Source organism: Oncorhynchus clarkii, chromosome 10 (assembly GCF_045791955.1).
Source record: "Oncorhynchus clarkii lewisi isolate Uvic-CL-2024 chromosome 10, UVic_Ocla_1.0, whole genome shotgun sequence".
Lineage (NCBI taxonomy): Eukaryota > Metazoa > Chordata > Actinopteri > Salmoniformes > Salmonidae > Oncorhynchus > Oncorhynchus clarkii.
In genome coordinates, this window is record NC_092156.1 from 66,062,365 (window position 1) to 66,085,537 (window position 23,173).

The window sequence follows — 23,173 nt, forward strand, 5'->3', positions numbered from 1 at the left end:
ATAAAGCCGAGAGAAATCACTGAATTCACCTCTATGACTTAGTGACGTGTCCAGTGTGCTGGGATTGATATATTATGGGTTATTAGTCGCTCCTATCTAAGATCAAAGGATGTAGTCAGAGGAAAAGCACCAACATCCTGTTTTGATTTCACTCTGCTAACACTACAGAGCAGAATGTTTTTTTTTTATCATCTGAACAAGACTTGTGTATTATCATGTATTATGCCCACTACATATCATCATTAAGGATCATTTGATGCTTATTTATGATTCATAGGCACTAAACACTGACTGTTGTTGATGGTTTTATCTTCATAACCTATCTCTGACTAAGAAAGGTTGATAGATTATCCAGCCAGTTCCTGCCAAGGGGGAAGATGTAACAGTCTCATTAGACCTATGCCCTATATGTCAGACAGCTATTAACATATATCCACGTCAGGGTCTGTGGGTGTTTTTGTCTAGTACTCAAACAACAAGTTGGCATACAGTTAGTATAACCCCACACCAGCCCATTATTACAGATAAATGTGCAAAATGTCAGCCTTGCAAAGCACAGTGCCATTGTCAAAGAGCAATACTGAGATTTCAAAGTGGTAAACGATGCATACTATGCATAATATACCTGTTTTTTTGCAACATGAATAGGCCTACTTTAGGCCTATTAGTAAATGTCGTATTTATAGCCCACTGCAATGTATTATTGTGTTCTACACTATAATGTTTTGTTTGTTTTGCTCATGAGACGTCTCCTCCTATCCAAAAAGCATTTTGAGTATTAAGTGTTAAAACGGAGAAACTCAACCATACTTCAAATGGAAAGTTACCCTATTTCCAGCGCAATAGCGTACCTGTGCTCAGGAGCCTGCGACCGAACGCACTCCCCTCCCTCCCTCCCTCCCCTCCCCTCCACTCTCCCTCTCTCGTCCCCGCCACCCCTTCAGAGTTTGTATTGCACTCGTTACAGAAGGAGGGTTCATGTGCACAGAATGACGTCGCACTGCAAGTCTGTCTGACTCCTTCGCTGTTTTTATCAGTCATTCTATCGAATGGCTAGAAAATCCTAAATCTGCGGAATTATGGTCCGAATGTGAGAATACCTGATGCATCCGATCTATATGTCGCTCTCGATCGGTGTGTCCAAGCAGCGTCTTGATGTTGAGGATTACGAGTGATATAGGCTACGCAGCTCAGCAGAGTTCTAGCCTACTGTTCTGTGCGTTGAGCTGTCAGAACTGAAACTACATGTATGGAAAGAGAAAATGCAGAAAAGCTGAAGTGGGGGATATTGTAAAGAAGAAGAAATAAGGTACAGGCTTGGTTTCGTGTCTTTATTCTCTCTTCTGGATTATTGCCGCCCAGCAACACCGCCACTTGACAAATCTGAATGTCGTAATTAAGGTAAGGGCGCAGAATGATATAGCTCGAGGTAGGTAAAATACTTGTGGTTATTATAATACTTAGATGAATATGTCAACTCCCTAAACGAAATGTAAATCACTTTAATTGTCACCTGAAGTATCCCCAGGAAATCTTTAACTTTGAACTATATCCCGAGGGACCGCTCGGACAGATTGCGACCTACAGTATAGGCTATAAATACAATTAAAGGCTGCTCTCTTTCTCTTTCTCTCTAAACAATAAAAATAGCCTAATAATAATAATAATAATTGGACTTATTTGCGCCCAGCAGTCTATTGGGACATTTATTTATTATGGAATCTAAACTTAAAATCAGTTGTTTATGACTTTTCAAAGATCAGTTAATAACAACTTGAACTTTGTCTCCAGCGACATTTCCATCAGATAATCATTCTTTACAATAAGAAATAATGGATAAGAGTACGGCTTGCTCTGCTGTCATTACAGAACTGAGATGTCTGAAATGACCTGCTTGCTAACTATTAATGCACTTTTGAAATAGTTTTGCACACTCTTCGATCAGTTGCCATCAATGTCAAAACTGTGATGTGCATTTTGGTAGATCAGATTGCCCCCCAAAATATTGCACAGCCTTCATCTGTCGTGACAACCTGGCATGTAGCCTACCTGTTTTTGTAGTTTGTGCGTCGACAACTATCCTATCTCATAAGCGTTCTCATTTAGTATAGCCTAACCCGTAATTAGGTCACCTCATCAAAATATCAGTGTTTTTCTTTAGTCCTTCTCTTTGACAGTAGGCTAAAATATAAGTTTACCAGGGCATAAGTTTAGGAACAACAACATTACAATACGCATAATATAAAGGGCTAAATGTGATAGCATGGGTCAATATTGCGCATTGAATTATTCTAGATAGTTGTTATATGTTTTCCAGAAGACGCACAAAGATAGATACCATTTTCAAGTTATGTCGCAGCTATGTTGTGTTTGAAAAAACAATAGCGGATTGACAGAATCGTCGGACCAATCCGTGATGAAAGTTTATCTGACGCTGTGTCTGTCTCTATCCAATGGAAGTGCCCAAGAGGAGGAAATGAAAACTATAAAACTACGTCATGTATTTAAAAAAAAATCAAACTGTACTGACTTGGCGATTTAATAGTACAGTTAGTGCAATTAATCCTGCAAACCAGAAGGTATCATGTCATACATCTAAAGAAATGGATTATAAGAAGTAACTTGCAATGCATGATAAGGTGTGATGGGGAATTGAGTCATAGAACGAGTATTACTCAGACATGACAACACAAATCGTTCTATGACCCCCCCCCCCCCCCCCCCCCCCCCCCCCCCCCCCCAGCTTCGGCAATGTGAGATTCCAGCGGCTTTTGCATGCTATGTGAATAATGCATAAAAAATACCCTACCACTTTGAATTCATATTTAAACAGACAGCATTCATCAAATTAATGTATTCCTACAACCTGCAGGTAAATCAATGACCCAGCGATGGAGACCAAAACATACCCAAGTTTCTTCGAAGGATCCACGGACACAGAGAAGAACAGATGGTCCCATGTCCCCAGCAGTGCCATGGACTACTGCTGCAGCGGAGCCGAGGAGGCCGACAGCCTGAACCTGAACAGCAACAGTGATGTCCTGATGGACATAGTCAATGTCAGCTGCTCCCCCAGCAGCAACACAGCCGACAGCAAGGAGAGTAACAATAACAACGAAGAGAAGAAGAAGCCAGAGCAGCAGCCTACTCTCAAACTGACCCAGAACCAACACCAGCCTTTTGTTCTCCCCCTCTTTAACAGTTCCCTCCATGGGAGGAAGCCAGAGATGATGGACTCCAAGGAGCTGTCCAAAACTGTGGCTGAGTCCATGGGCTTGTATATGAACGCGGCCAGGGAGGCCACAGACTTTGGTGGCTTCGGCCAACAGGGGGGTCATTGTAGTCCGGGGAAGATGTACCCAGCTGGAGTTTGCAGGCGCCCCTGTCTCGAGGACAGCCAGTGTGCTGCGTCCACGGGGAGCCCCAAGTTGATGTCCCCTTCTACGGGGTTCCTGAAGCAGCCTAGCTCCACCCCAGGGGATTGTTGCTCATCTGGAACCCCATCAGGGTCAGCCGTCTTGGGCTTGTCTCTGTCCTGCAGCCCCCAGGCGCCCAGCTCCATCTCCAGCCCCGGGGGCAGCAACAACCTAGTTTCGTCCACCACCAGCCCCACCTGCTTTGGGGGGCCGTTCACCTGTACGACCATCAGTAACCCCGTCAACCAGCATAACGCTGCCGGACCAGCTCTGGCCCACAACCACGTCCACAGAAGGAACTCGGCCACCTGCAGCCCGGCAGGCTCCAGCACGGTGGGGTCGCCTCCACTCACCAGCTCCCTCAATGTGATGCGCTCACCCATCTCCAGCCCACAAAGCATGAGCAGCGTGCGCTCCCCACCGTCATGCAGCACCTCTACCAACATGAGGTCATCGTCTGTCTCCAGCCCCACTGGCAGCACCAACAACATGAGGGCTTCATCGTCTATCTCCAGTCCGACCTCCGGGGGCCCCATGGCAATGTCCTCGAGCCCCAGGAACCCCTCTGGCGGTGGGGGTGGTTTTGCTGTGTCCAGCCCTGCTAGTGAACTGGGCCTGGTCCAGAATGACTCCAACAGTCCCGAGGGACGAAGAGACCAGCAGGACTTCAAGGAGTTTGAGTTCCCCAAGGTGGAGAGCGTGGACGGGGAGATGTTCAACGTAGGCCTGGACCACATGGGTATGGTAAAGTTCATCAAGAATGAACCCGACACGGACTATAGGAGCATGTGTCTGGGTAATGGTAGCAACAACACAAAGTGTAACCAGGCCACCGGCTGCCCCGGCAATGGCTCACCTTTCATCACACAGATAAAAAGTGAGCCAAACAAAGATAGCGGCGGATGCATGAATCCTCAGTGCTACACTGAGCAGCAGCAGCAACACTCTATGGGTCTCTTCCAGTCAGGTCCGTCCGAGATTACCTACTTGTCTCTGAGGGACAACATTGACGAATACAGTCTCTCTGGGATCTTGGGACCTCCGGGCACGGAGATGAATGGCAGTTACGAAGCCGGCGTATTCCCCCACAACCTCCTGTCTAAAGTTAAACAAGAGAACAACGATGGCAGCTACTACCAAGAGAACAACAACAACGTTGTGCCCACCTCGGCCATTGTGGGTGTTAATTCAGGCGGACACTCGTTTCACTACCAGATCGGAGCGCAGGGGACAATGTCTTTCTCACGGCACGACCCAAGGGATCACGGGACGAATCCCTTGTTGAATCTAATTTCGCCTGTTACCGCGTTAATGGAGTCGTGGAAATCTCGGCCCGGCATGTCGCAGGGTCCAAGAGGAGAGGGCTATCCAGGTCACGGCTGCATGCCAGACAGCATGTCAAGGTAAGAAAGAAATCCATGTATGGACAAAAACAAACTGCATTGTGGGTACTGTAGTGTTGCTGCACAACTCCAGCACAGTACGAGCGGCTGGCTGGCTCAGAAATGTTTGTTACTTTCAATATAGAAAAGTTGAAGCAGAAAACAAACAGCATTGTGGGATTGTAGTGCTGCTGCACAACTCCAGTACAGTAAGAGTGCTGGCTCAGAAACTGTTATTACTTTAGACTTGTTACTTTATGTTACTTTAGACTTGTTATAAGACATGATAGATTGTCCACAGCATCTGCACAAAGCACACCCAGTGGTATAATCCAAGGGCACTCATGTGCAGAGAGATGCTCCCTGCTATGTAGCTTTTGGGTGGAACTGAGTCTGTTTACTACAGTGTGACAGGATGAATGAAGGGGACAATGTGTCTGACTTAAAGACCGTGTTGCTCAGGACTGAGAGGTTAAAGAAGGGCGTTTGCTCCGAGTTGGGGACTACCAAAATACTAATAACAACAAGGTTTGGGAAAGGGAAAAGTAGCGGGATGTTGGCTTGGCTGGGAGAACAGGAACTAAGGGATGGGGTCCAGCATGAGATAGCAACATCGCAACATACAGTAGAAAATAGGGCCAGGGCAGCAGTGTAACAGAGGCTAAAGTTTGTTCTCTTATCAGAGCTATGTGTATGGACAAAAACAACATTTATTGTACTGTTATTGAGAGGTCCTGAAGGGACCTTGTGTAATGCAAATATATTTTTAGGAGCCTGGGCTGGCCATTATGTGGCGACGTCATAAATTATTATGAATGATTGATCACATGCTTTTGTTGCCAGATGTAGGAAACAAACAGTTGCCTTGCAGGGCAGAGCCCCTGCCAACAAACAAAAACAAACATGCAGAAAAACGGTTTGTTTTGCACAGGCAAATATGGCAACGTCTAACTTTGACACAGTTGTTGTTCGGACAGTTTATCTAATGTCCCAGTTGAGTGTGAAGCTAAATACAGCATTATGATATTAAGATCCAGGATGAATAAAACAAAAGTATCACAGCTATGAAACCAACCAGGAAATTGGAAAAAATTATCCAACTTTGTTGCAATTTCAGTATGTGAAGGAGTTACATAAGGAATTCCTTCCTTGCAGAAGGAGTTTGTTTACAGTTCATTTAAAGATGTGAAGATATGATTACGGCTCTGGTATTTGGAGAGTTTGGGATTTGTTTTGGGTGTGATATATTTCTTCATTTTTGTTCATTTCACAGAGGGGATGTTTATTAATGGTGGTGTAAACCACCGTGCCTCCATCTTGGCACTCCCTTACGTTGTAAAAAATATTTTGGAAGCTTTAGAAATGCATTTATTCATGTCTACATTCATTTTGCCACATGTATTATATTACAGACACCATAATGCATAATCTTAAATTATATTATGTGAGATAAACATAAAAAAAATAAAAAATACAGAATCTATTTTCCTTTAGTATATATGTTTTTGCTTACTAATGTTACTTTCCCCACTATAGCAAAAGATAATCCAAGAACATTTAATTGAAATACTGTAGAATTCCATTCATTCCTATGGAGGACTGCTCTTACTGGGGGAAGTGCCAATATGGCCGACCAGTGACTTCAAAGCCTCTCAATGGCCAATACATAGCATCAGCAATCCAGGGTTTGTATACATCATTGGTCGTAACTAATGATTTCTCTCTCTCCCCAACCACTTTATTTGAACGCACTCACAAACAGATCTACAACAATTATCCAGTCTCACTCAAAATAGCACCAATAGCACCATCAGGCTGGTTAAAAATGGGGCAATGGTCATGTCAGCCTTTGTCCTGAGGCTGTTATGTTGGTCCAGGAGGTTAGTCCCTGTCCCATTGACCTCCTATCGATAGGCCATGCTACAATTCATCCAGTTGTTCTGGCTGTCTGATCAGGGCTATTCTTGTCATACTTGGCTATGGAATGGTCAGTCCACTTTTGGCATTCAGGATGTACAGTAGAGTATGTGACAGGGGGTTAGGACATGTATTCAAAAAGTGTTTTTAGAGTAGGAGTGCTGATCTAGGGTCAGGTTGTAAAATGTCCATAAAATGTTATTCATTATGTACTAAAAGTCGTAAGTGATCTTAGATCGGCACTCCTAATCTAAAGACTCTTTGTGAATATGGGGCCAGAGACTTAGTTGAGATCAGGTGGGAATGAGTTAGATTTACATGCCATTCTGTCAGTTCGATTTCTATGGTTATATGCAAACTCATGTCATTGACTGTAACAACCCCCCCCCCAAAAACTATTTTCTACTGCCCTTTATGACCTAAATACTTGACTCTGCTTGTATAACCCTCTCTAACCCCCTCTTTCAAGATATCTGGCCTGGTTTGACTTGACCCCCCCCCCCCCCCCCCACACACACACACACTGATTTGAATAACGCTGGCTCATGATTAACAGAAATCAATTTCTCTTTCAACAGTGAGAATGATTATCCCTAGGGTACGAGCAGCAAATGAACTCAATGGTTTTTCCTAAACGGTTGGCCCGCCCCTGGCTTCATTGTGTTTTAAATCAATACTGGACACAGAGGAATAGCCGGATGTTTGATTGGCAGAGAGAGAGCTGATGTCTATGTGCAGTGGAGGTACTAAACGTGTGTTTGTCTTTGCACACGTGTATTGGTGTGTGTGTGTGTGTGTGTGTATGTATGTGTGCGTGTTTGCCAGCTGCGCTGCCTACAGTATCTGTGGGTTTCTGTGGGATAACAAGGCAGCAAGTTCCTGCCAAATGATCTGGCCGTTACCTTGGAGACAACCTGTCTTCTTCCCCTATGGTGGGAGCCAGATCTTCAAATGATGTTGACGGGATCACTGCCACCCTAGGCCTAATGAGATACAGCTTAGCCCCCTAATGTCAGTCAGGATGACAGTCAGAGGTGGGGCCTGGCCTGGCCGTATGGCAGAGACCCAGATACAGACACAGCACTGGAACTGCCCCTCTCTATAAAACTATACACTTGGCTCCTCACAGGAGAGGTTCAGTCAAACACGCACTGGGGAAGACTAGCCAGAGTCCTGCTGTTCTCAGGGAAAGAACACTTCATTCCATCTACACATAGCTCATCACAAGAGGAGGGGTTCACTCAAAACTGCACTACAGAAGACCCATATCCCTGTGGTTCAGAAATATTGCTTTATTTAGTTATATTCCTGTGCTGAGGTTGCTGTTTTTATGTGATTAATCAAAGTTTTTTGGACTCAGTTTTACTCAGTAAACAATGTAAATGGTACCTATTAATTACATTTTATTAGGGTGTTTACAATCGTTCCAAGTAGCCAAGCGTTGCCGCAGTGTGAGTTGGATTGACTTCCTGCCAGGATCACATAACCCCAAAAAGTCCAATTGCAGGAATTCTATGGTCCAGTTCAGCTCTGGGTGGGTTAGTATTGTTCCCAGGCCAGTATTTCATCAGGAGAAAGTTACATAACCGTTAAAAACCAGCAAGAAACTGGAACTTCCTTTGATCAACTGAAGCCTTGGATGGCAGGGAGGGAGGGAGGGAGGGAGGGAGGGAAAGAGAAAAAGATTGAAACAGAGAGACAGAGTGAGAGAGGGAGAGAATATCAAGAGAGTGAGAGAGAGCAAGAGAGAGAGAAAATCGAGAGACTGCTAGGTCGAAGTAGAGAGAGAAATCCCTGTGCAGTTAGTATTTTTTTCAGGCTTCACTTTGGTTTCCTCTGTATATGGGGTAATGTTTTTAATTAAAAATGACTGTTCGTCGGAGGAGACTGGATTACTCAGAGCGAAAGCGTTTTAACTTTAATTCACAAGAGCAAAAAAAAAAAAGAGAGAAAAAGAATCTCCTTGGCCCAGAAATATTTTCCGTCAGAGCCTAGTTTGCTTCAGTGCTTTGGGAGAAACAGGTGGCCAGCTGTATGCGGTGCAGAGATTGACATTTTGAACGCAGAGGATTTCCCCTGCTGTATTTAAATAAGATTATATTTGACTGTATGTTTTGTAGGGAATCCGATAGAAGTATTTACTGTTTAAAGCTTGTAGGGGACCCTACAGTCCCATGTACAATACAGTACTACTTCAAAGTCTATGTAAAAGCTTAAAATCTTATTTTCAGTCTAGTTTCCTTACCTCCTCAATTGAGATATACACAGCCATGATCAAATGATAAATTATCTGAACAAAACATATTACTATAAAATGACCTAGTTTTGGGTGCTGGATTATTTGTGTGCTCATTCCCTAAATCTCCAGATCTCTTGTCACCCTATTTAGAGAGTGCCCTGTTAAGCATTGACTGGGACTATGCTACAGTGTGTTGACATTTCTAGAGTTTTGTTTAAAACTCTTGAGACGCCATCCTAAATGACGAGCTACTTACAGGATAAATGCTGTCAAGCACCATTAAGTCATAGAAATGGTGTGAGTGTTTAAATCAATGTGGCCAGGGACCAAATTAAGATACAACCCAAAAGGCCCAGTACACCTGGTGTCTGGGTCTAGATCAGTACCACAAACATGCAAATACAAAAAGAAAACATATTTCTCTATCATCCTCCCACTAAATGTTATGCTTATGGATAAAAGAGAGTATCGATTTAAAGTGACGCCAACGTTTATTTTTTGCACCTACTACATCTAGTCATTGTACTTCTATGGCACCAGCCTGGAGAAGAGGAGTAGAATCGAGTCAGGCGGAGGAGAGGAAGTGCCGGTTAAAAGAGAACGCTTTGCCTCTGGACCTGGGCCAAGTCCCAATGTTCTACTGGCAGGATGAAAGGGCAGACTCCTGAGAGAACGCTAATAGCCCTTTAATTGTATGTTCTTCTACTAAATTAATGAGTAGCATTGATTTGATTAATTCAGACGCGGCTGGATACTAATATCTAATTAAATCCACGTCCTCGTGGTATGGTTCGGTGCGGCTGGCCCCGGTGCATTGTGGGTTGTGAGGCTGTGAGGGACGTTAGTTGCTCGTTTGGGATGTGAATGTGAGACAGGGGTGTTGGGGGTCATGTCCAAGTTGTCTTTCCCTGCCCTAGCAAGGAAGGTGTTCCTTGAGGAGGTAAAGACATTGAAGCCTGGGTCTTTGCTAATTCCACGTGGTCACATGAGAACTACTGTATGTCGGGTCCTCACCTTTGTGTTTGTGTGTGTGACTTACACACACACACTATTTTGTGTTGAGTGCGGTATAATGCTGGATAAAAGAGGACTTATTAAACGACAGAGCTAACAGATGGGAAGTTAGTCATAGACTGGAGATATCACAGGGGTGATATACACCAGTCATTATTATCACTACAAGAGAGAGAAATGTGCTCAAAAATAATTACTTGAAGCTATGGACTAAAATAAAATAATTATTACAGTCTTATGAAATAAATGTTGTATTATGACATTCAAAGACTGCCTTAGTTAAAACACTGAACATGATTATCTTCATTAAAAGATGAGAGGAGAAAGGAAGGATATGACCTAATTAATTGATACTTATACAGCGGTAACTACTAGTTTCCTACCTCCCCGTCTTTCTCTGTTGCTGCATCTCCCCTCTCTCTCACTCTCTGACTGTACATTCCTCTCTCCCTTCCCCCCATTTTCTCTCTTGTTCACTCTCTGACTGTACCTCCCTCCCTCCCGTCTCCTCTCTTTCGCTCCCTCTTACTGTACCTTCCTCCCTCCCTGTACCTTCCTCCCTCCCTCCCTCCCTCCTTTCTCCTCTCTCTCTCTCTCCCTCTGACTGTACCTTCCTCCCTCCCTGTACCTCCCTCCCTCCCTCCCTCCCTCCCTCCCTCCCTCCCTCCCTCCTTTCTCCTCTCTTTCTCTCCCTCTTACTGTATCTTCCTCCCTCCCTGTACCTTCCTCCCTCCCTCCTTTCTCCTCTCTCTCTCTCCCTCTGACTGTACATTCCTCTCTCCCTTCCCCCCTTTTCTCTCTCGTTCACTCTCTGACTGTACCTCCCTCCCTCCCTCCCTTCTCCTCTCTTTCTCTCCCTCTTACTGTACCTTCCTCCCTCCCTGTACCTTCCTCCCTCCCTCCTTTCTCCTCTCTTTCTCTCCCTCTTACTGTACCTTCCTCCCTCACTGTACCTTCCTCCCTCCCTCCTTTCTCCTCTCTTTCTCTCCCTCTTACTGTACCTTCCCTCCCTCCCTGTACCTTCCTCCCTCCCTCCTTTCTCCTCTCTCTCTCCCTCTGACTGTACATTCCTCTCTCCCTTCCCCCCTTTTCTCTCTCGTTCACTCTCTGACTGTCCCTCCCTCCCTTCTCCTCTCTTTCTCTCCCTCTTACTGTACCTTCCTCCCTCCCTGTACCTTCCTCCCTCCCTCCTTTCTCCTCTCTTTCTCTCCCTCTTACTGTACCTTCCTCCCTCCCTGTACCTTCCTCCTCCCTCCTTTCTCCTCTCTCTCTCCCTCTGACTGTACATTCCTCTCTCCCTTCCCCCCCTTTTCTCTCTCGTTCACTCTGACTGTCCCTCCCTCCCTCCTTTCTCCTCTCTTTCTCTCCCTCTTACTGTACCTTCCTCCCTCCCTCCTTTCTCCTCTCTCTCCCTCTGACTGTACATTCCTCTCTCCCTTCCCCCCCTTTTCTCTCTCGTTCACTGACTGTCCCTCCCTCCTTTCTCCTCTCTTTCTCTCCCTCTTACTGTACCTTCCTCCCTCCCTGTACCTTCCTCCCTCCCTCCCTCCCTCCCTCCCTCCTTCCTTTCTCCTCTCTCTCTCTCTCTTACTTTACCTTCCTCCCTCCCTGTACCTCCCTCCCTCCCTCCCTCCTTTCTCCTCTCTCTCTCTCCCTCTTACTGTACTTTCCTCCCTCCCTCCTTTCCCCTCTCTCCCTCACTGTCCTGTCCTCCCCCCCTGTACCTTCCTCCCTCCCTCCTTTCCCCTCTCTCCCTGACTGTACCTTTCTCCTTCCCTGCTGGGATCAGAATGCCTGTCCTCATTTCAACCTCTTCTTGAAACAGGGTTTGATGAAACTTGCCCAAATTTCCAGGGTGGGCCGTACTGGGCACAGTGTGTGTGTGTGTGTGTGTGTGTGTGTGTGCTCAGACTTTATTACCTATCGCTGACATACAGAGGCTTGTCCCTGTCCGTCATTGAGCTCTTTTACATACTGTATGAAGAGAATGTAACTGTATACTTCCTACCACTGCAACACAAAGCATGAGATTATTGTGGTGACTGCCCTGGTTTCTATCAATAAAAGCTGTGTGAAATGGATGAGAATAGTGTCAGGCCTAGTTGATGAAAGAGTTATCAAGACACTGAGGCTCCTATCATTAATATAGACGACTGTTTATGAGCTTCCACAGTGCCCCTTTAAGTTTATTCTTCATTGTTGGTGTAGGCTATGATTCATAACAGCAGAATTCGATTGTACGATTTTGATATTACGGTAAGTTAATTGTGTCCAGATGGATTTTAGGTTAGAAAATGTTTGATTTCTATCGGTTTGATGGACAAGGACATAATTCACATTCATCCGAGCTATAAAAAGCAATGTGATCCATAGTACATTTAGTTTAGTTCTTTGAGTGAGATCCATACTACATTTAGTTTAGTTCTTTGAGTGAGATCCATACTACATTTAGTTTAGTTCTTTGAGTGAGATCCATACTACATTTAGTTTAGTTCTTTGAGTGAGATCCATACTACATTTAGTTTAGTTCTTTGAGTGAGATCCATACTACATTTAGTTTAGTTCTTTGAGTGAGATCCATACTACATTTAGTTGAGTTCTTTGAGTGAGATCCATACTACATTTAGTTGAGTTTTCTGAGTGGATTTCCCTCCTCGGCGCATCATTGTCTTCCTCCCTACATTCTGATCTGCTCTACTGACCAAATAAGGGCATGGCTCGATTCATCATTCATGTTTAATTGGAGTTTGTATTCAAGTTCTGAACTGCTGTGTTTACTTAGTTTAGCTAGCAGCTAGCTCATCGCTGGACATGACGGGACTCGACTCACTGACATAGGCGGAAATGGATGTCATTAAGGAAAACACTTCCAAAAAATGTTAATTGTTCTGCTTCAGCAGTCCGTTAACTAGGTCAACACACACCCACGTACACATACGCTCTGTTCTCTTCAGAACATGTCTAATACATCTGAATAAATGGCTAGCACTATGGCTATGTGATGGCATCAACCTATATTAGTAGTAGCATACTCTCACACAGAGCTTCTCTTTATATTCTAACCCAGTGTGCTCTGTGCTTTGTCGGTTCTTGAGTTGCACCCATAAAAACCCACCCCATAAAATCCCTGGTAGATTGTTATGACTCAGGCTATTGGGAGCTCGGCTTTGTCACAAAATTCATGTATGTAGTGCCCTGGGGACAGGCTCTGATAATGTAGCACCCTGGGGACAATCTCTGATAATGTACCACCCTGGGGAAAATCTCTGATAATGTAGCATCCTGGGGACAATCTCTGATAATGTAGCACCCTGGGGACAGGCTCTGATAATGTAGCACCCTGGGGACAATCTCTGATAATGTAGCACCTTTGGGACAAACTCTGATAATGTAGCACCTTTGGGACAAACTCTGATAATGTAGCACCTTTGGGACAAACTCTGATAATGTAGCACCCTGGGGACAATCTCTGATAATGTAGCACCCTGGGGACAATCTCTGATAATGTAGCATCCTGGGGACAATCTCTGATAATGTAGCACCCTGGGGACAGGCTCTGATAATGTAGCACCCTGGGGACAATCTCTGATAATGTAGCACCTTTGGGACAAACTCTGATACAGTGACCCAGCCAAGGTAAAAGGAGACTTCCAGGGGTCTGATGGCAGCCCATAGAAAATACACTGTATCAAATTACACAGAGAGCTGACACAGACGCAATTGGGTGACCAAGACTTAAAAAGGGGTAAACTGGTTTAGCAGGAATCAAAATGGCTGCCTATTGCAGGAAGGGATGGAGGGTCGGGTTAGAGAATCATCCTGTAATTGCCAGGGCTTTTGTGTTAATGACAATGACATTGGCCCACAATGGCCCCTGTTATGTAGAACAGATCCAACGGTATTGTGTACAGGTTGTGTGAAGGTATGTGTTGGGGTGGCTCTGGCGCCCTAGAACACTTGTGTGACTTACATGCTGTTGTAATTGTTGTGCATACCATGTTGTGCAAACATTTTTTTTTTGACTTGACAGCGATATTTTCCATACAGCAATGGTGAGAGATATTTGTTCCCATGTCTTGTTTACGAGTGTGCCTGGCTGCCATGTCCAAATAGACTGGTGTCTTTTTAGGGGAAGACCTGGTCATAGGACAACCTGGACCAACCTAGATCCAAAATGGCAGATCAGGATACACTAGAACCATTGTGTTCCTTGTCAATTGGCTCCGTGGACCCACAACGTTTCTCTACAGTGCACTGCCCTAGGACTGGCACCCCCTGGCCCTGGTTTTACTGCACTGTACCTGGCACAGGCCAGACATTCCCTGTTTACTGTCTTCTGTTGTTTCGGCTGACACCAGCCACTTGGTTTCAGCTGCTTGGTTCAGTCTAATCGGTTAGGGAGACAGGGTGGCTTTTATTTGGATTTAGCCCTGTTAAGCAGGTGGGTTTCTGTCCCGGCTTCAATAGGAGCAATGTTTTATATACAAACTGCCTGGGTTAGTAAGCCAGAAGGGGCTAGGGTGGTTGTGTTGTTAGTTACAGTGGCCCATACTGTGAGATTATGGTTCCAGCCACAAAAGACACCTATGAAGTTATGTTAGTTTTACTTTTGAATAGTTACTATACATTATTCTCAACACAATACTTGTTGTCTTCTTCTTTGAGTAATGTATTCATTGGCAAGGTAATTGAGAGGGTAGAAATGATCCTGCATGCTTCAGGTGTCTATGCATATGATTCTTCTTGTGCTACTCCTGATTTCTAGGAGATTTACCTCCTTCAGCACACAAAACATATTTATCTTGCAGGAGCACCGTCATGTCTAAAAAAAAAAAAGAAACAGAGAAAACAAAAAGTGTTTTTTCCTCTCGATGCAAATTCAAGTAATACCCGTTGCAGAGTAAATCTTACTAATGCAAATTAGCATTTAATCCGTCGCTTAAGGCATAACTGGAGCACACATCTGGAGGGATAATTTGCAGTTTTACGGTCTAAATGGATGGCTCACTCACATACTTAGAGGCTTGGGCCAGCCAGCCAGCCAGTCTGCACTTAAAACACAGGTAGTAATGCAGCTAGCTAGCTTGCTCCTTCAACCCAGCTTTAGCTAACACAATAACCCAGCTTCAGTAAACAATTTAAAACAACAAGCTAACACTAAGACACAGCTAACAGCTAACACAGCTTCAGCTAACACTATGACACAGCTTCAGCTAATAGCTAACACTATGGCACAGCTTCAGTAAACAACGCCAAACAAAACATCTTGCCCCAACATTGCACTGTATCCCATCTAGATATGGCTGTGACATGTTGTTTATGTGGTGCCCTCTCTGGTAGAGCCAGTCCACTTTTCTCCCCATTATTCAGAGGGGGAAGTCTGACCTATTTATGCTCAATGCATTAGCTAGCAGTGTGCTTCAGCTTAATTTTGTATCAGCCCAGGCAACAGTTGTTATCTTTGGCCATGGGTAGACCAGGATTGCATTCCAAATTGCACCCCTTTCTCTTCAGTGCACTACGTTTGACCAGGGCCCATAGGGCTCTAGTCAAAAATAGCACACTACATATGGAATAGGGTGCCTTTTGAGACGCACCCCAGGGCTAACAGGGCTAAGTGTCTGTCAAGCTACATCCAGGAGTGTTCATTAGGGCCTCTCTGAAAAACTAGCTAAGTAACCTGACTAAAGAGCTTGTAGACTACAAACCTTTCCATGGTAAATGACTGTGAGTCACTTTACTGGCCTTACATTTGCCATTGAAAGCTGATTGTTTTCCCAATATCCATCCACGCAGTCAAATGTACCCTGACTTCCACATACTGTAGTTTCTTTGAACAGAGTAGTCTATTGTCAGTTCATTCTCTAAACCTCTCCTCTGATGTCTTTCCCAGTTTATTGACAAGGAACACGTGCAAAAGCTTCTGCAGCCGGTTTGTTTTTGGAGGAGGAGGATGTTTTCTTGGGTTGTTTTTGACACGTTTGAGATGCCTGGAGCTCTTTCTTCCATTCCAGTGTATGTACTTACACCCTGGCAACATGTGCACAGTAACTCTTCTAGAATCATAAGAACATCTGTTTCAAGAGCATAGACATTCAGGTACTCGGCTGACACCATTCCATCAGGCCTGCGGGACAGCTTGTTTGACAGGTCGTGTGAAAGGTGTTGAGCAGACCTGTTTGAGACCAGCCCAGGGAAGGATCCAAGTCACTCACAATAGAGCCTAGAGGCGTTTCCACAATCATCAAGTAAACCAGGGGACAGAAAGAAAGAGTTTGTGGCCTACATATGGTCTTACAGTTTAACATCCTATATCTACAATGGAATAGGTGGTGCGGTATAATGCATTGCCTTGGTTATTATTCTTGCCAGTAGAGCTTCCCACGCAATGTTAACCTGACACTCCTGGGCCAACGCCCTCCCTCCGATCCTATTCATCACAACCATAACTCCAACACGTCAGTCCCTGCTCACATGACAGATGCACTCCCCTAACCCTTGACCCCTGGGCCCCGAGTTATACTAACAATGCTCTGTTAATAGGGCCCCTTTACCCTTCACGTGCTCATACATAGATTTTACTATGGATATTTTCTACTTCGTATGGATTCTTTTGTCCATATAGACATTTCTTTCAATGACTGTCCGAATGAGAGGAATAAAACATCAGTGTACATTATACCGAGGTGGGGGAGGTTGAACAGCCCAATCAGCACAATGTCCGGGTCATAGGCTCAGTCTGGAAATGTACGTTGTGTTTTGCCATTGCTTGTTATACTTCAGCCCACACAGTACAGTGCAGTACAGTTTCCTACAGTACAGTGCTGCTACTACCAGTCCATGTCTGAGGCAGTCACTAACAGATGCCATGGAGCGGACAAATCTATGTACAGTAAGATTCTGTTTATGTTGCTGGGCTGGTGTCCTCTGTGCTAAGAACAGGGTCACGGACATTCTAGAACCAGATGTTGAAAGCCAATAAAAACGGACAAGTCATACCAGAGCGACTGTCAGTTTGTCCCTGCTGTACAGTACGTGACAAATAGGGGCTCTTTCCATCTCTGTGACGGAAGTTTGCCGACACTTCTTATAAAGTCAGAAGAGCACAGATTCAAATCAAAATAATCTACTGTAATAACGGGTTAAACTACAATATAAGGGGCGCTGTACTGCAGCGCCAGCTGTGCCATCAGAGTCCTGGGTTCGCGCCCAGGCTCTGTCGTAACCGGCCGCGACCGGGAGGTCCGTGGGGCGACGCACAATTGGCCTAGCGTTGCCCGGGTTAGGGAGGGCTTGGTCGGTAGGGGTGTCCTCGTCTCATCGCGCACCAGCGACTCCTGTGGCGGGCTGGGCGCAGTGTACGCTAGCCAAGGTGGCCAGGTGCACGGTGTTTCCTCCGGCGCATTGGTGCGGCTGGCTTCCAGGTTGGATGTGCGCTGTGTTAAAGAAGCAGCGGCTTGGTTGGTTGTGTATCGGAGGACGCATGACTTTCAACCTTCGTCTCTCCCGAGCCCGTACGGGAGTTGTAGCGATGAGACAAGATAGTAGCTACTACAACAATTGGATACCACGAAATTGGGGAGAAAAAGGGGTAAAATTCAACAAAAAAAAAACTACAATATAAGACTCGGAAGGCTACACATTTGAATCTAAGCCATCTGCAATAAAAACGGGTCAAACTGCAACGGGTCAAAGCAAACACTATCAACGAGGGCCGTTGTGTCCTGTTGTCTCCCGGCTGTGCTGTAATGTTTATTAGAATCCCCTTTGTGGTTGTATTAGACATGCTCCAGTGCCGGAGTGGCATTTTCAACATCCGAACAAAGCTTCATCTCATTACATAAAATATGAAAACACACACAACCACAAATGCACACACACACATGGGTGTGCACACACACAATCGCACGCACATTAACACTGAACGCAGGCACACAAAGACACACATACAAACGTGTGCGCACACGCACCTGCACACATACATTCACATACTATGAAAAAAGTCCAAACACTCACAGTGTGAGGGGTGAATTCCCCATGTGATTACACTGGTAAGAGCCAAAACTCAACAAGAGAACATTTCCATACAGCAGAGGATGAAAACCTGTTAATAAGAACTGTGCACCCACAATGCAGTGTGTGCATGCATGAGTGTGTGTGTGTGTCTGTGCGTATGTGTGTGATGGAGGTTGGACCTGGCAGAGCGGTGCATGGGGCATAAAGGTTTTACTTCTTATCTCACCCTTCATATTCTCACCCGGCATATTCTAAAGTTGTTGATTATGGTACTGGACCGATTTGATTTTGAAAAGGTTGAGAGAGGAGGAGAGGAGGAGGTGAAACATTTATTCCTGTCTGCCGGCAAGGCGAGCGGGAGGGCAGAAAGTAGATCAAATGAGAAAACATTACAGCGAGTCACCATGCAGGCACCTAAGGTTATTGTTTTTAATGACAGCCACATCCTGGTGCAGGAGCCAGACAACCGGACGACTAGACCACCTATGCTGCACTGCCTCAATGGGAACTGAGAATTGAGCGGTGGGGTAAGCTTTGTCCCTCATCACAAGACGAAAACAGTATGTGTGTGTGTGTGTGTGTGTGTGTGTGTGTGTGTGTGTGTGTGTGTGTGTGTGTGTGTGTGTGTGTGTGTCTCTACCAACAAGGTGAGCATGTCTGCCGAACACACACAGATAAGCATGAACACAAAAAAATGCTGAGTCAAGTTTACAGAATACCGTCCCGTGCGTTGCCTTTCGTTTCACCTCAGGGTGAGTGTTTAATGGGCCACCCCCTCATAGACACAGAAATGTATAGCCCTAGGAGATCTTTACTTTACATTTTCCTAGAGTATAGACTCCTCAGTACTCTTGACACTCAACAGCTGCTGCAGATGACTGCTGTCTGGGATGCTACAACACACACACACACACACGTAAACCCTCCGTTTCTCTGTTCACAGCATTTCTAACGACGAAAGATCATAGAAATGGATTCTACTCATTAATCAGATCCTCACACATTTACTGAACAATATGTAGCCAATCTTCCATTGTCTTAGTTGAGCCAGTGCCACCCTGAAGCATAGGCCTACATTACATTGGTTTTGGCCACAGGGTGTGCTAGTTCCATCGTTTTCTTTCCCAATTGTGGTAGTCAGTAAACATCTGCAGGGCCGTACTATGCCAGTCATTCCCTCTGTGGTTTACTGTGGTTTGGCTTCCTCTGTGGTCCTCTAGTCTATAGACTCACACGTGTCTGTATTGGCTGTATGACAGACTGTATGATGGGCTGTGGGTTGATGATGTGGCTGCTGATTTGGGGCACTGGTAGCGATACACAAAGTAAGCATGTACAGTATGTCTTGTTTCATGGTACAATGTTCAATTGTGTTATAATTGCAGACCTAGAATATTAAGTCTTCATCGCAAATTTGCCCGAATGAAGGTCATGGTGAGATGATGAGCTTTGAAAAACCAAACTACTATCTTTGGGTTTTGGTAGCCTATATTTCTTGGCCAGTTGCGATTGATTCTTGGTTGAGAATGAGCGGACGCTGTGGTGTGGCGTTGGATTACAAATTACATCCTTATTGGAAAGACGAGAATTCTTTGCCGGAGGTCCGACCTTGAGGCTAGCCCATTAGAAATCAATAGGCCTTTGCGTCTGAATTGGCTAAATGCTTTCCTTATTAAGGACTTCTACCCCATAATCATCATATTACCGCCAATGTCTAGTGGAAATCTGTCTGTGGCAAAGACTAGGCTGTTTGAATCAAGATCAGGTGTGGGCTCCTTAAAAAAGGAGGGAAGTGTACACAGGAGCAATGTGGCACAGAGGGCTAGAGTCACTTACAAGGAGAGTGAATGTATGACTGGGCATTTCTTTTTTGGGACGACACCAATCTATATTTAGCAAAAGGGTAACGATATGGGGCAGATACTGAAGGACAGGGAAATGTGTCAGACATACTCTTTTACTGCACGCTACATTGCTTAGGACTGGGGAGGACATTGATGAAAATAATTATATTTAGTGGGTGTGTTAGGGACATACTCTGATTGGTTGGGTTTTAATGAGTGATTTGCTTTGTCATTCTACTACTTAATACTTAATACTGTGACTTGGCCTTAAAGGACCCTAGTTAACATCGAAACCTGTATAGGATTGTATTATATAGTCCTAAGTCTATAATATGTGTTTTACGTTTCACGAATGTCACATAGACCGTTATTGCAGAGGCCAGCCAAGAAGGTCAAATATACTGCCATGAGCTCAATCAACCATCTACAGAAGTTAATACTATATTCAAATGACTGTCAGTAAGCTGGGACATACACTTACAATACATTTCCTGCTACATGAGTCTGTGCATGCTACTCAAGACCACTGGCTGTTTTGTCCATTGGCTACTATTTTTATCCAATGAAACATATTGTACCTGAATCAAATAACATTGTATGTTCTTAAATTAGAAACATCACTGGCTTAGCTACATTGCTCAGTATTTCTACAGTAATGTAGTTCGTCTCTTGTTGTTACTGTATTTCTACAGTAATGTAGTTCATCTCTTGTGGTTACTGTATTTCTACAGTAATGTAGTTAATTTATTGTGGTTACTGTATTTCTACAGTAATGTAGTTAATCTCTTGTGGTTACTGTATTTCTATAATGCATTTGCAAGAGCTTTCTATCATTTTCACTGATTGCTCACGGTACTGCTATTTTCTAAATATGAATTTTATGATAAATGGAGTGTATTTGCTTTGGCCCCCGATGTTTAAGTGTAGCCATATGTGAAATCAATGTCAATTGGTTTAAGATTTAACTGTAAAGGCTAATTATATATAAAATGAAATCGTTTTTTAAATTAACACATTTGTATTTGTTTTGTTATTTTTTGTTGGGGGGGGGGGGTTACAGGTACATTATCCATTTCAAATGCTATGTTTCTAAAACCTGTGCCTGTAGGCTGACACTCAAACCAAAACAATCAGTACATACAGGAAAAAAACTCTAAATAAGTGGGCCTCCACCCCCAACCTCCCATCCCATTCCCCCAGCCCTACCCAGCTAACATGTCTCCACCCCCAACCTCCCATCCCATTCCCCCAACCCTACCCAGCCAACATGTCTCCCCCCCCAACCTCCCATCCCATTCCCCCAACCCTACCCAACCAACATGTCTCCACCCACAACCTCCCATCCCATTCCCCCAAACCTACCCAGCCAATATGTCTCCACCCCCAACCTCCCATCCCCTCCCATTCCCCCAACCAGCCAACATGCCTCCACCCCCAACCTCCCATCCCATCCCATTCCCCCAACCCCACCCAGCCAACATGCCTCCACCCCCAATCTCCCATCCCATTCCCCCAACCCTACCCAGCCAACATGTCTCCACCCACAACCTCCCATCCCATTGCCCCAACCCCACCCAGCCAACATGCCTCCACCCCCAATCTCCCATCCCATTCCCCCAACCCTACCCAGCCAACATGTCTCCACCCACAACCTCCCATCCCATTCCCCCAATCCTACCCAGCCAATATGTCTCCACCCCCAACCTCCCATCCCCTCCCATTCCCCCACCCAGCCAACATGCCTCCACCCCCAATCTCCCATCCCATTCCCCCAACCCTACCCAGCCAACATGTCTCCACCCCCAACCTCCCATCCCATTCCCCCAACCCTACCCAACCAACATGTCTCCACCCACAACCTCCCATCCCATTCCCCCAACCCTACCCAGCCAATATGTCTCCACCCCCAACCTCCCATCCCCTCCCATTCCCCCACCCAGCCAACATGCCTCCACCCCCAATCTCCCATCCCATTCCCCCAACCCTACCCAGCCAACATGTCTCCACCCCCAACCTCCCATCCCATTCACCCAACCCTACCCAACCAACATGTCTCCACCCACAACCTCCCATCCCATTCCCCCAACCCTACCCAGCCAATATGTCTCCACCCCCAACCTCCCATCCCCTCCCATTCCCCCAACCAGCCAACATGCCTCCACCCCCAACCTCCCATCCCATTCCCCCAACCCCACCCAGCCAACATGCCTCCACCCCCAATCTCCCATCCCATTCCCCCAACCCTACCCAGCCAACATGTCTCCACCCACAACCTCCCATCCCATCCCATTGCCCCAACCCCACCCAGCCAACATGCCTCCACCCCCAATCTCCCATCCCATTCCCCCAACCCTACCCAGACAACATGCCTCCACTCACAACCTCCCATCCCATTCCCCAAATCCTAGCCAGCCAATATGTCTCCACCCCCAACCTCCCATCCCCTCCCATTCCCCCAACCAGCCAACATGCCTCCACCCCCAACCTCCCATCCCATTCCCCCAACCCCACCCAGCCAACATGCCTCCACCCCCAATCTCCCATCCCATTCACCCAACCCCAACCAACATGCCTCCACCCACAACCTCCCATCCCATCCCCCCAGCCAACATGCCTCCACCCCCGACCTCCCATCCCATCCCATTCACCCAACCCCACCCAGCCAACATGCCTCCACCCCATCCTCACAACCCCACCCAGCCAACATGCTTCCATCCCCAACCTCCCATCCCATTCCCCCAACCCCACCCAGCCAACATGCTTCCATCCCCAACCTCCCATCCCATTCCCCCAACCCCACCCAGCCAACATGCCTCTACCCCCAACCTCCCATCTCATTCCCCCAACCCCACCCAGCCAACATGCCTCTACCCTCAACCTCCCATCTCATTCCCCCAACCCCACCCATCCAACAAAACAAAGAAAATGTTAAAAATAGGAAAATAGGTATAAATATATTGTTTATTTGTATGTGTTGGGCTTTAGCTAAGATTATTCTTTACAGAGTCAAGTATTTTGTCCAGGCCTCAATTGTTCCTTTACTTGCACCATTCATTCTCGCTGTCAATAATTCTAATGGTATAACTTCTAACAGTAACTGTATCCACTGGTGAATTGGGAGAGAGTTAGGTGGTTAACATCTTATTTATTTATTTATTTATTCACCTTTATTTAACCAGGTAGGCTAGTTGAGAACAAGTTCTCATTTGCAACTGCGACCTGGCCAAGATAAAGCGTAGCAATTCGACACATACAAAAACACAGAGTTACACATGGAATAAACAAAACATACAGTCAATAATACAGTAGAAAAGAAAACAAAACGTCTATATACAGTGAGTGCAA

The 23,173-nt window shown here is 45.5% G+C and overlaps 1 protein-coding gene across 3 annotated transcripts in view; it reads left to right on the plus strand.

Moving 5' to 3' along the window:
• The first annotated feature begins 942 nt into the window (after positions 1-942).
• LOC139419016 (mineralocorticoid receptor-like) overlaps positions 943-23,173 on the plus strand; it is a 105,258-nt gene continuing 83,027 nt past the window's right edge. The window contains exons 1-2 of one of the 3 annotated variants that reach the window (XM_071168838.1): positions 943-1,401; positions 2,873-4,819. In XM_071168838.1, coding sequence (XP_071024939.1) covers positions 2,892-4,819 — 1,928 coding nt within the window. In that variant the 5' untranslated portion in view covers positions 943-1,401; positions 2,873-2,891. The remainder of the gene's footprint in view (positions 1,402-2,872; positions 4,820-23,173) is intronic. The other 2 variants (XM_071168839.1, XM_071168837.1) reach the window with 2 other exon arrangements.